The sequence below is a fragment of the Vulpes lagopus genome, chromosome 12 (assembly GCF_018345385.1).
Source record: "Vulpes lagopus strain Blue_001 chromosome 12, ASM1834538v1, whole genome shotgun sequence".
Lineage (NCBI taxonomy): Eukaryota > Metazoa > Chordata > Mammalia > Carnivora > Canidae > Vulpes > Vulpes lagopus.
In genome coordinates this window covers 38,247,137-38,262,971 of record NC_054835.1, presented here as the reverse complement: position 1 = coordinate 38,262,971, position 15,835 = coordinate 38,247,137, and the positions used below count along the sequence as shown (strand labels likewise).

At 54.6% G+C, this 15,835-nt stretch overlaps 2 protein-coding genes and 2 non-coding genes across 4 annotated transcripts in view; all 4 read left to right on the top strand.

The window, feature by feature from the left end:
• Nucleotides 1-2,858: 2,858 nt before the first annotated feature.
• Nucleotides 2,859-10,330, top strand: ARL5C (ADP ribosylation factor like GTPase 5C). The gene is made up of 6 exons (XM_041724116.1): nucleotides 2,859-4,683; nucleotides 5,308-5,368; nucleotides 6,530-6,677; nucleotides 7,555-7,638; nucleotides 8,141-8,292; nucleotides 9,532-10,330. The coding sequence occupies exons 1-6, from the start codon at nucleotides 4,638-4,640 to the stop codon at nucleotides 9,578-9,580; spliced, it is 540 nt and encodes a 179-aa protein (XP_041580050.1). The 5' UTR covers nucleotides 2,859-4,637; the 3' UTR covers nucleotides 9,581-10,330.
• A 683-nt stretch (nucleotides 10,331-11,013) lies between these two features.
• TRNAC-GCA lies at nucleotides 11,014-11,085 on the top strand. The gene has a single exon. It is a non-coding gene; the product is annotated as a tRNA-Cys (tRNA).
• A 614-nt stretch (nucleotides 11,086-11,699) lies between these two features.
• Nucleotides 11,700-11,771, top strand: TRNAC-GCA. The gene has a single exon. It is a non-coding gene; the product is annotated as a tRNA-Cys (tRNA).
• A 1,473-nt stretch (nucleotides 11,772-13,244) lies between these two features.
• PLXDC1 (plexin domain containing 1) overlaps nucleotides 13,245-15,835 on the top strand; it is a 61,597-nt gene continuing 59,006 nt past the window's right edge. The window contains exon 1 of the mRNA XM_041726638.1: nucleotides 13,245-13,860. Coding sequence (XP_041582572.1) covers nucleotides 13,785-13,860 — 76 coding nt within the window. The 5' untranslated portion in view covers nucleotides 13,245-13,784. The remainder of the gene's footprint in view (nucleotides 13,861-15,835) is intronic.

Sequence of the window (15,835 nt, the reverse complement as noted above, 5' to 3'; positions counted from 1 at the left end):
TAAGCCAGAAAAGATAGCCAACGTGGAGAAACGGGGTGTCACAGGCATTATTCAGTGGGTGAGATCCAGACTCACTGGCACAATGTCTTAAAGACGTGTGCTTGTTTTTTGGCTCCTGTGGCCCCGCTGGTGCCTGATACCTCCTAAGAGAGTGGCTGAGCTCCTTCTGGCTCGAGCTGAAGGAGCCCCTGACGCCCCTTCCACTGACGCCCCTGATAGCCAGCTTTATGGAACCCAAGAGGTCTACTAGAGGGACGGTCAGAGAATGTGGGATCCCCCAGCCCCAGCCTAAGAACATCAAGAGTGAGAAAGTCAGCCGGTGACTATGTCAATTCCTGTCATCACCAGCTGGCAGGATGTGGACCCCTGGCAGTTGTCAACTGCTGTCACCTCTATTGTGCCTCACAGGGCACTCAAACCATTACTCTCCTGGTTATTGTTTCTGGGGTGGTGGACCTGGATGACTAGAGCTCCTGGGTGCCTCACCTGAATGCTTCTGCCAAAAGGGTGTGGGTGTGGTATGGTGTGTAAAGGGCAACAGACATCTAGACCTTCCAGGTGAGGCGTTAGCAGACCCAAGAAAAGGAACTAGGTAGGCCCAAGGCCTCAGGCAGTTGATGGCAAAGACTACTGGAATTGGAGTCCAGTCTCTGCCTCCCAGTCTAGCACTCTTAGCCAACTGCCTTTCAGTAGAATCAACCCTTTAATCCCGTGTTTACTCGTTGAGCATTTATTGAGCACCTACCATGTACTAGGCATAAGTCCAAAAGGCAGCCACAGACAACTTAGGACAGCACAGAGAGCTCTCTTGCTGTGAGCAGCCCTGCGTCCTGTAGGAACCTGGAAGAAGGGTAATTCCCTTAACCTGAGGAGGCCAGGAGAGGCTTCTTGGAGGAGGTGAGGCTTGAGTGGAGTCTAGAAGGCTGGTTAGTAGTTAACCCGGGGGGAAGTGTTGAAGACAAAGGAAGCAGGTGACATGCATGGCATGTTCCTGGCACTTCACCAGCAAAGTGTGCTCTCCAGGTGGTGGTCCGAGAAGGGTCGGCAAGAGCAGATCACTGTTGTGTTGAGTTTGGGCTTTGTCCTGAAGCTGGTGTGTAGAGACTGAAGGATTGTAAGCAGCAATGGCAAAGTTGCCTCAGTTGCAGTTGGAAGCACAGATTGGGAAGGCTTAGCCTGGACCCAGCTGAAATACTCTGGGTAAGAAATAAGGGAGGCTTCACTAGGCCACAGCTGTGGGATGGGAAAGGAGGCAGTGGCTGCCAGAAACATTGAGCAGTTAGAGTCCAGAGCTTTTGGAGAGCAATTGGAGGCGGCCAGTGAGAGACAGGGAGGTGTCTGGGGGTGGCTGTGGGTGATGGTCTTCCTGGACATAGAGGAAGCAGGTGGAAAAACCAGGTTAGAGGCAGAAACAATGTCTAGCTTTTGGACACGGCGTGTTTATGGTGCCTGTGGGAGGACACCCAAGAGAAGAGAAGACAGCTGGGTGCTTGGTCTGGAGAATCAGGGAACTGCAGAGAGCTCTACTGGGGGTGGAGCCTGATATTTGGAATCAAAGGCAGGGATTATTAACTTCAGATAAAGCTCAGTGAGGCTAAGCAACTTGTCCATAGTTACATGGCTATGGAGCAAGGACCTGAACTCCAGTCTTTGGGGTTCAGGTTCTGTGGTGCCTGTGAGCCTCTCATGCTGATGGCCCTGCTGCAGCATCTGCAAGGGGAGGAGGCTTGGGGAGGAAGAAGCAGGTGTCTGAATATATGTTTGTCTCCTCTTCGTGTGCCTTCTGCCTGAAATTGCATTTGCCCGGAACTCGCAGGCGGGGGCATTTCTAGGTGGCTTGGAGATCTTGAGAGATGAAGCAAGAAGATTCTTGTCTTTTGGTAACCACAAGCCCTCAACTGATGTGCATTTAGCACGTTGGTGGTTGTCAGCATGTGAGGATTTTTTTTTTTTTTTTTTTTTTTTTTTTTTTAGATTTTATTTATTCATGAGAGACACTGAGAGAGACAGAGATGCAGGCAGAGGAAGAAGCAGGCTCCCCACGGGGTGCCCAATGTGGGACTTGCTCCTGGGACCCTGGGATCATGCCCTGAGCTGAGGGCAGATGCTCAACCACTGAGCCACCCAAGTGTCCCAGCATGTGAGGATTTCAACAACCATGAAGTCGACTGGGATTAGGTCTGGAGAGGCTGGTACTACCATCACAGCTGCCTCAGGGAGTTGGGAACTGAGGCACCGGGGACCCCTCTTATCTGGGACCCCTCATCTCCTTCCTTGCCTAGTAGCTTCCGCCCAGCTTCTGAGCTGAGGTCTGAGAGGCCTCAGTCCTGGGTGTGACCTCTATAGCCGAGGAGGAATGGGTGTTCCAGCTGGTACCCTACAGAAAAATCTTGTCTTAGCTCCAATAATCACATCCTCAGAAAAATGTGCCTTGACTCCCTTCTAAATCAGGCCTTCCTACCTACTGTCTCTCAGGGGTTTGTTTTGGTTTTATTTTTTGACGTGTATATTTCTCTCTCCCACTAGACCGTAGGCTCCAAAAGACCCAGACTGGGTCTGTTTTGTCTCCTTGGCCTATTTCCTAACTCCTGACTCATATTTGTTAAATAAATGAATGAGTGCCCCCTAAGACCCAGGCACCAGGCCTGGCAGCAGAGGCAGCTCTTGTCTATTTACTGAATATGTTCCAGAAAGCAGAATGTCACTTTCAATTCTGCAATTGGTGGTGATAGTTCGGGGGAGGGGGGGGTGCAGGATGCACTAGGGGGTTCCTCCCCCCACCCCGGAAACAGATGGTAAAAGCGCTTAAAATATTGCTGCTTCCCCAGCACCCTTCTGTGCCCCCACCCTATCGCACCCGGCACTCCTTCCCTGGGCTGAAATGGGCTCTGGTAGACAATTATTCTTCCCTCTAACTCCAAGCACCAAGGCGGTTGGGATGAGAATTCCTTATTTAGCCAACTGTTTTCCCTCTTCTCTCCATTCACTTCCCAGCCTTCCTCATTCCTCTTCAACTTGTGCTCACACTTCTTTTTTAATGTTCCAAACACCACTTCTCAGGCTATGGCATAACTCCTTGTACTTCTCCCCAATAGCAACACGTTCCTACTGTGTGCCAGGCACTGGACCAGGCCAGGAGTGTGCAGGGGAGAACACAAGTGAACAAGACATGAACCCCACCCTCCAGGCCTCACAGGTGATTGGCCAAAGCAGGCCAGTCTACAATCTCAGAGTAGAGCGAAGCCCCACCTGTCTGGAGAACCAGGCCAGGGCTTGGGGAAGTGGGTGGCTTTTATGGCAGGCAGTTAAAGGCTTTTAGGAATCCTTTCTGAAAAGGTGAAAGACATTCAGGTGGAGGAAACACAGAAGCAAAAGCACCATTGGAAGGAGCTGGACGTCTGTGGGTAAGGACCAGTAGCTGCAGAATGTGGAAGATCACGTGTAAAGGCAGGTGGGGCTGTTCACCAACTCTTGAATGTCAAGGGGGTGTGTGTGGCTGATCTGAATCCAGTGGGCAATAGGGAACCATTGAAGGTTTGTGAGCTGTGGAGTGACAGACTGTGTTTTACAAAGGTGAATAGGGCTGTGCTGAGTCAGGGAGGCAGAAGCACGGAGATGAGTAGGTGTTGTTCCCTTGGTGGAGAGGAGCACAGTAGGTGGGCCATGGCAGTGGGGCAGAAGGAGTTGATTGTTCCATGTGATAACTGGCTTCTCCTAAACTGCCCCTTCAGCCTGAGGTTGGTTTGCCTTTTCACTTCTCTTTTTGTTTTCTGGTTTTTTCCCAGTTTAAGCAAAGAAGGAAATTCACGAGAGTCCCTTCCTCCAGCCTGGCTCTCTCTTGGCTCATGTTCTCTTCTGCTGGCTCATGGCATCCGGTACCCCCTCTGTGGGGTCTCTGGTTGAGATCTCTCTTTTGGCTGCATCCATACCTTCAGTTGTCCGTCCCCGGGGTCTGGGAGCTGTGCCTGAGCAGTCGGTTTGCCAATGAGTCATAGAAGCAGTACTGATTTATTCCTAGGAGTTGCCTGTCACCAAGGGACCTACCAGACGAAGGGAGACCCTGCCCTTCCCTAAGGGAACTCACCTTGAGTGAAGTGGCCTACAAGACCCATACTAGTGAAACCACTAGAGACCTGTTGAGGGTAGGAGCATTCTCTCAGTTCAGAGAGGATCAGTGAGCCGTCTACTCCACACAGCTGGCAAGTGCAGAAGGTAGAGTTTTGCTTCAGTCTAGTGCCTCAGACATGACACTAGGAGAAGGGAGAGCTGGGCCCTGGGAGTGGGTCGTCGTGCTAGGCCTCCTTGATGGGGGGTAATGGGGTGGGAGCAGTTCACCCAGAGAACCTCTGGAGTTTTCTCCAAGCAAAGAGGAGATGTGGAGTCTGGACCCCATTTTCCATGCACCTCCAGGCCTCTAGACAAATAGCCAATTCGTTGTCATTGTGACATTCATAGCACTCGCGAGGGGCCAGGGTCCCAGGGGATTCCCAGGTTCCGCAGGTGACTCGCTGGGCTTCTGTGATCTCTTAGGCAAAACTCGCTCGGCCCTCCCCGGGGGCGGGGTTCCAAGCACCCTGGCTCGAGCGGGGTCCCCCCAGGGTCGCTGAGTCTTTCCCCTCTCTGGCCTGAGACGCACCATGGGACAACTGATCGCCAAGTTGATGGGCATCTTCGGGAACCAGGGTAAAGGGCGCACAGTGCGTTCAAGCGACCGCTTTCATCCGGCTGCCACCTGGGGCTCCCCGGATCTGGGGTTGGGGCGGATGCGCTGGGGGACCTCGGGCTCCGAGGGTCCTGCGTGGACATTCCTTGCAGACTCCGCGGTCCCCTCTGCCCCCCTCCCCGTCCACTCCTCGCCGGCTCCTCGCGGTGGCGCGCTTCGGGGCACCCCGGAGCGCAGGGCTGGGCGAGCCTCCATCCTCCTGGCTGAAAGCCGCCGCCGGTTTCCTGCGATTGCAACCTCGCGCTCGGCTCTTCCTCCAGGGCCCCTTCTCTGGGCAAGCCCAGGGCGCCCCGGGTCTTTCGGACAGCCGCTTTTCTGGAAATGTGGAGCGAGGGAGGCGGGGCGCAGCTCTCACTTCCACTGTCCGGGAGTGGCGCGGGCCCCCGGGGCCCCCGGGGCAGGAAACCTGTCCTTGTGGAGTTTTGTCGGGGAGGGGTGCAGGGCAGCAGATGTGGTCCAGTGGGCAGAGGTCTCCTAGCTCTCTGGAAACACCCATCTCCTTCCTGAGAAGCCCGGTGGGGCACTCAGTCCTTTGGTCACTGAGTTTGGCCCTGACCCTGCCCTTCCGCCCTGGATGCCTCCAGAACACAAGGTTATCATCGTGGGACTGGACAATGCAGGAAAGACCACCATTCTCTACCAGTTGTAAGTGACTCTCTGATGGAAGGGGTGGGGTGGGGGGCGTCGGTTGGATCTTCCCACCAGACTGACAGACATTTGGACCAATCACTGAAGCCCTTCCCTGGGTTCCCTGGTTTTCCAGTAGCCGGGAGTAGTGATGGGGGTGGAAAGCTGGCGTGATCTTCCTGGCATAGTGGTCCTTCAGTTCTGTGGCCCCTCGCCTGGCATTCGAATCCTGCTCGGTATGGGCAACCCCAATGCTCCCTGTCATCCACCCTACACCACCCCCGACCCTTTCAGACCCGGTTGCAGGCCAAACTTTCAGAAACTGACTTCTCTTCCTGCCTCCCTGCTCTTGGCTCCCTCTAGCGGCAGGTCCCTCCCTTCTGACTCCTGCACCCCACCTTTGCCTCTTTCTCCCTTTCTTCAAACCCAAAGGGGAGGGCTAGTTTTGAGTCTGGCTGACCTCTGTGGCTCCCAATCTAGCAGAATCTGGCTGAGTAATTATCCATCGGAGTTTTTCTCAATATCCACTCTCTGGATGGCATCTCTCCCCCCTTGGAGCTTCCAGAAAGTGATGACTTAGGAAAATCTTCTCCTGAAAAAGAAATATATGTAAATGTTTATTTTAAACCAGAAAAGCAGAGAACATTGGACATTACAGGCACATACAGGGAAAAGTTTCCCGCCCACCCCCTGACACCCAGGTCTCCCAGGGGCACTCCCTACATATAAATATGTGAGTGCTTTCCCTTTTAAAGAAAGCACCTCTCCAATAACCTTCGCTTGTATCCGCCTTCTTTTCCCAATCCTTTGCTACTCAAGCATGGTCCACAGACCAACAGCACTGGCATCATCCAGAAGCTTGTAGGGAAGGCAGGACACTGGGCCCCAGCCTAGACTCACTAGATCCAAATCTGCATTTTAACAAGACTCCCAGGGGATTCAATTGCATATGAAAGTTTGAGGACACTTGCTCTAATGTGACTCCCCTCTGGGGGGTGGGTTTCCACACCAGGCTAGGACTTGGTCTCTTGCCTGCATTTCCCTGTGCCCAGAGCCTTGGCCAACCTTGGCCGAGTTGTTCTGAGTTAGAGGCAGCCTGACTCTCGAGAGCATAGGGGTGAGGGGCCAGAGATGAGAGCTGGGTGGGCTGAATGTTTGGTGTCTTCTCCCCCATCCCAGCCTGATGAATGAAGTGATCCATACATCTCCCACCATCGGTAGCAACGTGGAGGAGATTGTTCTGCAAAAGACACACTTCCTCATGTGGGACATAGGGGGACAGGAGGCTCTGCGCTCTACCTGGAACTCATACTACTCCAACACAGAGGTGAGTGCAGCACTGGGGCCAGAGGGGCCTCAAGGGTAGCTGTGTGACATGAGCCAATCACTTAACCTCTCTGAGCCTTGGTTCTCCCACTTTGTGAGGTAGAGATTCTAAGAGTGACTTCCCTGAACTGTTGTGAATATTAAATAATAAAACAATAGCTAATGCATATGTTTCAAGTACTTAATGCAGCACAATGTTTTGTTAAAATTTTTGAATACCTCTTGGCAGCGTTGTCTGCTTGCTGGCAGCTTTCTGTGTGATGTGCTGCATGGAGTAGGTCCTGGGTCTCCAGGGCAGCAGTAGATTGCAGTGGTTTTCTTCCTAGAGTGAGATGGAGATTAAGTGTGAATTCCAGCACTGCTACTCACCACCTGTGTGTCCTAGAGCGAGATCTATCATCTTGCTGAATCCATCTCCTTATAGGTTTTTTTTTTTTTTTTTAAGATTTTATTTATTTGAGAGAGAGATCACTAGCAAGAGGAAGGTTGGAAGGAGAGCAGACTTTCCACTGAGCAGGGAGCTTGACACACGGGACTTGATCCCAGGACCCTGGTCTTACGGTGATGCCAGGACCCTGGTCTCATGACCTGAGCTGAAGGCAGACACTTAACTGAGGGAGCCACACAGCCCCGCACCCCCGTCTCCTTATTTATAAATGGGGTTAACACTGGTCCCAGTTGCACAAGGTTGTGGTGGGACCTGAATGCAGTCATGAACGCCCAGGGCTTAGCGTACATGATCTGAGTTGTTTTATGTTCCCCCACTGTCTGGATGGAAGAAATAATTAACATGAGAGGTCAGGGATCACAGTGAGCTGGAGACCCTTTCATCTGAGAGAAAGCCCACCACTCACTCACAGTTCCCTTCTGCTGGCTAGTTCATCATCCTTGTGATTGACAGCACGGACCGGGACCGGCTGCTGACCACTCGAGAGGAGCTGCATAAGATGCTGGCCCATGAGGTAAGTCCCCTGAGGTTGGGAGAGAGCCTGGTGGACTAGCCGTGTAACCTCAGCCTACTCACTTGGCCTCTCTGAGGTTCCTTCCTGATCCCCCAGTGTCTGCGAGCTGCTATCCCAGCTAGTTTATCCTAGATGAAGGGCCATAATGCCCTCAGCACAGTTGATTGCAGAAGCTAGAACTGCTGGTTCAGGTATGATCTCACTTCTCACCCACCCTGGAGCCCCCAGACAAGTCCCTTCACTGCTCTCAGTTTCCCCAAGTAGAACATGGGGAGGATCACCAAATTCCTGCCTCATAGGACTGTTGTAAGGATCACATGAGCTGGTGGGGAGGCATTCCATGAGGTGTTGATGTTGGTGGATGTGGTTGCCCCATCCCGCTCCCACCTGGACATGGGCCTCTCTTGCAGAGACAGCAGAGGAGCTAGGGAGGACTCATGGGGGGAGGCGGAGGGAGGCTAGGCCTGGCAGGCTGACCAGGGCTGGGCTCCTCTGTCCACAGGCTCTGCGAGACGCTTCCGTCCTGATCTTTGCCAACAAGCAGGATATGAAGAACTCCATGACCACCGTGGAGATCTCTCAATTCCTCACTCTTAGCGCCATCAAAGACCACCCATGGCACATACAGGGCTGCTGTGCCCTCACCGGGGAAGGGTTAGTGGCTGCCCCACCTGGACCTCCAGGGTCTGGCCCAACAAATGAACAGCTGACCATCAGAACCTTCTCCTGTTTCTCTCCTGTCAGAATCTGGCTCACTGTTAGCTCCTGGGCCAAGTCAGTTGAGCACTCACTTAACAGCTGAGATGCTGTGGGTAAACGGTGAGTGAGATAGCGTGGCTGCTCTCAGGAGGCTTATTCTAGTAGGGGGAGAGTCACCTCTCTCTAAGCACAAACATTTTAGGTACTGAGAGGTGCCATGAAGGAAGTGAGATTGGATTAAAAGTGATAGATGGGGCAGGGTTGGGTTTGATTTAGCCCTGGTGGTCAGGGACAACCTCTATTAGGAGGTAACCTTTGGGCCGAGACTGGAATGGAGAGGAGCAGTCATGGGAAGACCTGAAGGACAAGTCTTCCAGACAGAAGTCACTGATTCTTTCCAACCTTGAGTTTTCTCATCTGTAAGGAGGAAGATGATTATCCTACTCCCTCTTCGAGTTTCTGTAGAGAGCAAATGGTATCATTTATTCAACATGTATCGAGCACCAACTTTGTGCTAAGAACTTTTCTAGGCACTGGAGAAACAGCAGCAAACAAAGCACAAACCTCCCTGCCCTCATGGAGCTTACTCGCCAGTGGGAGGGAGCAGACAATAAACAATTAAGAAGAATTGATAGTAAGTTAAAAAGTGGTGAGGCTTGGAAAAGATCAAGTAGGAAAGGGAGATTGAAAGTATGTGGACAAATGTTGCAATTTTAGATAAGGTACCAGGAAGGGGCCACCAAGAAAGTAGCTGCTGAAGGACGTGATGGAGTGAGGTCACGATCACATAGAAAGAGCTTCGAATCAGGCCTGGAAAAAAAATCTCTTTCCTCTTCTCTCTCAAGTGGGATCACAGCAGGCTGGGGACCTAGGGGTCTGGAGACTTTAGTCAGGTCTGCCCAAGGACCCACACATTTCTCGTAGTGTCCTTGCCATTCCCTGCCCCAACCCATATCCATCTCCTCTGCTAGACTGTAAGCCCCAGAGGGTATGTCTGTGTTTTCACCAGTAACCCCAGCTCCTAGCATAGGACCTGATGCATAGTGGGTACTCAGTCGGTTTATATTTGTTGATTGGGAGATTGGGTGAAACTTTGGTGGTCCCCTCAATCAGCTCTGAGTTGGGGCGGGGGCCTTGGAGGCTGTCATCCTCACAGGATATATTGATCCTTGCCGTGTTCCCTCCTCTCTGCAGGCTGCCTGCGGGGCTCCAGTGGATGCACTCTCAGGCCACCGCCAACTGATGTCCTGACCTGAGGCTAACCAAAAACTTTGGGGGTTTTGCTTGGCCTTCATGGGTGGAAAACCCAAGTGACTATTATTTTTCTACGATTCTCTGATGGCCACTGGGACAGCAATGGATAGTGAGATTGCCACAGTCCAACCCTGCCACTGAGTGGCTAGGCTGCCCACCCTGAATTGCTGCAGATGGGACAGCAGAAGAGCTGCCCTTCACTCAGTGGAAGCAGGCAAGCTGTTGGGCACATCAAGGGATTGGGAAGTGGAGCCCCATCCCCTCAGCCCACAACCCCTTCGAGGAAAAAAAATGGGTGACAGATTTAGGAGACCCCTGGAATTGGTCTTTATTTCCTGGGACCACCCCCCGCCATCCCTTGATTCCTGCCCCAGCTTTCTGGCCCCTTAGCCATCTTTGAGCAAAGGAGATTCCAGAAAGGTGAAACGAGAGGCTCAGGGGAAGTAGGGGAGAGCCAAACACTGGTGGGAAGGGAGAAGGAGAAGGATGGGACATCCCAGGCGGAATAGTCCCTTGCACTGTGGGGAGTTCCACTCTTCCTTGCCTTTCTGTTCCCTCTGAGGTGCTAGCTCTGACCACAGCTTTTGAGTGGTGAGCTGTCCCATCCTACGCCCTCCAGTCCTTCCAGTGTGAAATCCACGCCTCCCAAACGTCTTCAATTTCCACAGTGTGCCTGTCTCGATGGTCTTTTGTAATGATTTTTTCATTGTTTTAGAGTTTTTTAATACAAGTGTAATAAATGCCATTGAAAACTGCTCACTTCTTATTTCTGCCTGCTTCTTCTGTCTGTGCTTCAAACTGGCTTTTGGTTTTTGTACAGGGCTCTCAGGTAAGGGGAAATCCTCCTTGGAAATGGAGGGGGTAGTGCCTCAAGAGTCCATCTGGCCAGGGGACTGGCTGGCTCTTCGGTCCTGGGCTTTACCACCCTCTGTCAGGTAATTGACTCCTGGTTTGCCAGGGCTGGGATCTTTTGGCTCCACCTGGGTCCAAGGGTGCGAGTGGTTTGATGAGGACTCCTGGAGGAGGGGAGGAGGAGCCCTTAGGGATTAGAGGCCCAGGAGTCCAATCTAGGTAGAGCTGGAGACAGGATGGAAACCCAGGCTGTCCATCTGTACATAGGGAGCAGTGCTGTTACCCCATTAGACCTGAGATGGTCCTGGAGTCCGTGGGTTTCTCTCCTTCCCAAGTCAGGCAGTAGATATCTTGGGGACAGTCTGGACACGGTTGTAGAAGGCCCAGGATTTCTCAATCCTGTGGTTTTCCTGAGGCATCAGGAGAAAGAACTCTGCGATTCTAGCCGTTTCTATTCAGATTCTTGGTTCTTTTCATTAGGTCGCTTTGATACAGACCTCAGATAAAAATGCAATTTAATATTCCCTTACACTACAGAAATTCATTCTAATAAGGAGCAGCCGGCGTGTTGGGGGTATAGCTCAGTGGTAGAGCATTTGACTGCAGATCAAGAGGTCCCCGGTTCAAATCCGGGTGCCCCCTCTCGTTGTTAGCCTTTTCCTGTTTTTCTTTGTTCTTCGGTCCATCTCTCAAAGTGCCCTGGCAGGGACGAGAGGGTGTCACCTCGGGCCCTGGTACCCCCTTTTGCAGACAGGCGAGGATGGAGTCTTGGCCACGCAGAACCACGCGCTCAGCCCGCGTGTGTGTTTACAGGTGGGAAGCAGCGCGAGAGCGAGGAGCTCCGGGTTAAGCCCAGGTGGACTCCGGCAGCGCCGGGGCCGAGGGCCGGGGAAGGACGGCGCAGAGAAGCCTGCCTGAGAGTGCAGGACGGAGGGAGGGGCGCCAAGAAGCAATCCAGGGGCTCCGACGGGGCAGGAGAGGGGGACCTCGGCACAGGGAATGTCCCCGAAACCAGGGATCGCGCAGGATCTCGAGGGATTTCCCCTCCCACATTTCCAAACTGCATTTTGCTTTCACCGTCAGTAGAGATCTGTAGTCCAGAGCTTCGGGAAACAAGTTCTGTGTTCCGGCGAGTAATGTTTTGAGATTCATATAATTTCCAGCTTTTGTAAACATCAAACCTTACTTTTGAGAAGCTCGGCACGGCGCCTGCGCGCTACAGCACTAAGAAGCTACTACAGCCGGACGTCAGCAGAGGGGGTATAGCTCAGTGGTAGAGCATTTGACTGCAGATCAAGAGGTCCCCGGTTCAAATCCGGGTGCCCCCTTGGCAAGAGTTTTTCAGTTTTCCCTGGGCTACACGGTCTTTGTCTCCGTGTTATTTCCCCCCTCTCCGATGCTTTATGTAGACGCTGCCTTCGCCCCCTCTCTTTTGGGCAGACGACAACTGGTGCACGAAAGACGAGAGTGCAAGAAGCAGGAATTCTCAAGCAATGGCTCTTGAAATGTGATCCCAGGACGAGCACCACCACCTGGGAACGTGTTAGAAATGCAGATTCTCGGCTTCTTCCTAGAAGTATTGAATCAGAGACTCGGGGGGTGAGCCTAGAAATGTGTATAAGCCATCCAGGTGATTCTGATGTACACTCAAGTTCTAGAGGCTCACATTAAAAAAAAAAAATGTACACGTCGCTCTCTTCGAGTTATTTCCAAGCTGCTGTTTTCAATCTGAGCCCTTAAAGAGACCTTGCAAACCAGCCCGCGGCTCGCCACGTGGCCGCTAGAGGGCAGCAAGAAGCCGCAGCTGGAGGCGCAGCGCAGGCCTCTTCCTAGAAGAGAGTCGGCAAAATCGGGATTTGAATTAGACACCAGGAAGAACTTACAGCCCGGCCTTGCCTTGTCCCGTTGTAAAGGACTTAGCGTTTAGGGCTGGAGGATGTCGTTCCTGGATCTAGAGGAAGGAGGAACTGGGATTCTGAGAGATTGAGGAGTCTTTAGTTCTTGTTTCCCTTCTCAGGTCGTGTCTTTGTCCCCAGTGTCAGGGAACTCCCCACCCACCCCCACCCACCCAGCCCACACTGTTCCTTCTTCTGTACCCGCCCGGGGAATTCCCTCAAGGGCTCTCAGCGTCCATCCGCTACCTGCCTGCAACTGTCTAGTGCTTAGGCCCCAGCCCCTGAGGAACCAAGTGCCCCTCACCCCTCACACTCCCACCCTCCAGGGCTCCCAGCTCCTTGTCATCGCACGAAGTAGGTCGGGGGCGGGAGGGGGGGTGGTGGGGAGCGGCGGGGAACAGGCACCTCTGTGTCCTGACCTGATTCCCTGCCGTCTATTAAATCTAAATTGCGGGTATTTTTATTCTGTCCTGGAAGAAAAGGGAAAAAAAAAAAAAAAAAGGTGATCTCTCCCCAGAGTCTGTCATAAGGTGGAGGCAGGTGGGGTGAGACGGCTTCTTGTTCTGGAGCTGGTTTTGAGGATTGATTGGGACCCTGAGCAGGCCTGGGGTCCCCAGAGAGAAGGGTGGTCTCCGCTACCTTCTGGGGGTGAGGGGAGGTCCGGGCTGTTTTAAAGTAGGGGTAAGCCAGGCCCCCTCCCCCCCTTAGGCTGGTGGGCAAGATGGTGCTGGAAACGGGGGGTGGGGGGCTGGGGGGCGTGACGGGGAAAAAGGGAGAAGAGTCCTGGGGAGGAGAGTGGAATTCGGGCCTCTGTCGGCGAGAGAAGCTGGGCGGTGGTGGGGTGTCTCCGCTGCTAGGGGGCGTTCCTGGGGTGAGGATGGGCATCGCAAGCCCCCAGAACTCCGAGGAACAGCCCGGAAAGTCGGGAAGCCCGGGAGACCCGGGGGGCAGGGGTGCGGTAGGGCGGGAGTCCAGCGCCCCGGGGAAGGGCGCCTGCCTGGACCGGGGGGGGGCACTCCCCTCCCCCCCGTCTCGAGTCCGCGGTTTCCCAGGGGGTGGGGGAGGGGAAGGGAGGCAGGAGCTGAGGTGCGGGTGGGGGCCACCCGCCCGCTGCCCTACTCCGCCCCCAGCCCCCCCGCACCACTCCCGCCCGGGGAGCGCTCCGGGAGGGCTGGGAGGGCCGGGGAAGACTCGGGGAGCGCTCGGGAGGCGCCGCGCCCCCCGCCCCGCCCCCCGCCCCGTCCCCGTCCCCGTCCCCGTCCCCGTCCCCGTCCGCGCTCCGGGAGGCCGCCGCTCCGCTCGCTCGCCGCCTCCTCGCCGCCCAGCCCTCGGCGCGCCAGCCCCGGGGACCGCGCCGCCCGAGCCGGGCGCCTGCCTGGCGGGGGCCGGGGCCGGGGCCGGGGCCGGGGCCGGGGCCGCAGCGGCCGGGGCGTCCTGGCGCCCACCATGCGGGCAGAGCTGTGGCTCGCGGTGCTGGTGCTCAGGGAGGCGGCCCGGGCGCTGAGCCCCCCGCCCGGAGCAGGTAGGACCGGCCGGGTGGGTCGGGGCGGGCCGGGGCGGGCGTGGGCACGGGGCAAGTCCCCGCGGGCTGGCGATGTCCGGCCGGGTGGGTGGCCGCGGGGACTCCGCGAGGGCCAGGAGCTCCGTGGGCTGTGGCAGGTGGACAGGGACCCACTTTCTGAAACACATGGGGTGTGCGAGTGAGGCTGGAGGCATGGGTCCCTGACGCCCCCCACTCCTCCTCTCCTCCTGGAAGGACACTGGAGGGACCCCAGTAGAGGGGGCTACATATGGCAGCGGGCTCTGGCTCCAAACAGGACGGTGGGGGAGTCATAGGGACCCCTGGCCGCACTGAGGGAGGCTGAATTCTGATGAGATGGGGAATCTGGGGTGCCCCCTGCCCCAGCTTTGCCTCCTCTTCCCTTCCATCCGGCTCTCCACCCCAGCCCCAAGCTGACCCAGGTTGGATCTGAGTCCGTTTCTGATTTGGGGGCTGGGTGGGAGCAGCCAGGGGGTGGTGGAGACCCAGCATCTCTCCCAGAGGAAGCTCTGCAGCAGCCGTCCTACTGCCTTCCTCTCCCTGTTTGGAGCCTGGAGAATAGTCCTGGGCTCAGGAAGAAGCAACTTGCAGCTCCCCCATTCTCCAGTCTCCAGGATCCTCCTGTCACTCCTGCTCTGCCCTCCTGGTGGACTTTGGCCGTTAGCTGCTCTGGTTCTGGAAAGCGGAGGGCTCCTATTCACACACTCCTCTCCCCTATACCCGTTCACAGTCATCTCTCCTGCCTGGAAGTCCTTTCTTAGGTCTACCTTGAGTCTCTCATAAAAGAACCATTTTTCAGCATGCAATTTTGCATTCCCTTCCTTTCTCCTCAAACACCCAGACCTTCTCTGGGGTTGGAGAGGTGGGTAATTTGCAGTCTAGCCTCTTGACAGAATTGGGAAGATAGAGCATTATGCCTCACTGACATAAGTGTCCTTTAAATGGGATAGAGCAGGGGCACGGGGTTGTTCAGGGAGATGCTGTAGTTGGGCTGCTGTGTCTCTGGGGTGTGCTAGCATCAGACACAGCATCAGTGACAGCGTTCTTGACTTTAATGGTCCATGGATGCAGCTGAGACAGGCCTGAGTCCCTGTCGAGGAGGAGGGTAGGGAAGAGTGCTGAGGGTGGAAATGTGGGCAGAGAGCAATGGAAGTTGGTGTGGCAAGAGGCTGCTGGTACAGAAGCACCAGTCTTCAGGTAGACCACACAGAGAAGGGCCGGAGGCTTAGCTTCCTGTCCCGGCATCTCACTTGCTGTGTGACCTTGAGCAAGTTACTTTCCTTCTCTGGGCCTATTTCTCTACTTAGAAAGTGAGGCTGTGAGCAAAATCTTTGACTCTTGGTGGTGAGATTATGAGAGATTTTTTTGGTTGTCTTTCCTTTTTAGATTTGTGTTAATATATGTGAGTAACTGGTCATTCAAAAAAAAAATATATATATAAAGGAAGAGGTGGGACAGGTCAGTTTTTGAGGTCCTTTGCAGCCCCAAACCTGGTGAGATCTTTTGAACTCAGAATGTGACTGGGATGATGAGGGAGGGCTCTGGGCCCCAGACTGAATTGGAAGAACCATGGAGAGGTTTGGGGAAGGGGAATTGGGAGGTCAGGAGCCTGTGTCCATGGGGGTGGGTGGGTGGCCAGCCTGGGGCCTGGCTTAGGACTGCCTCTTCAGAATTAGGTTGGGGTAGTAGACACCTGGGGAGGCCAGAAAGTGAAGGGGCAGGCAGAGACTTGAATCAAATCTCTAAGTAGAGGACACCGTGTCTTCTCAGCTTTGCCAGAGACTCAGCCAGGAAAAAAGGACTTTCTCTGCAGCAGGAGAGATGGGTTGGACTTAGGGAAGCTCTAGGAAGCTGGGGGTGGGGGGTGGAGGGGGCAGCTGCTAACTCTCAGTCCAGTGGTGTTTTTCACCAGGCCTGGCTGGTTTGGAGGAAGAGTGTGTGTGTGGGGGGGGTGGAG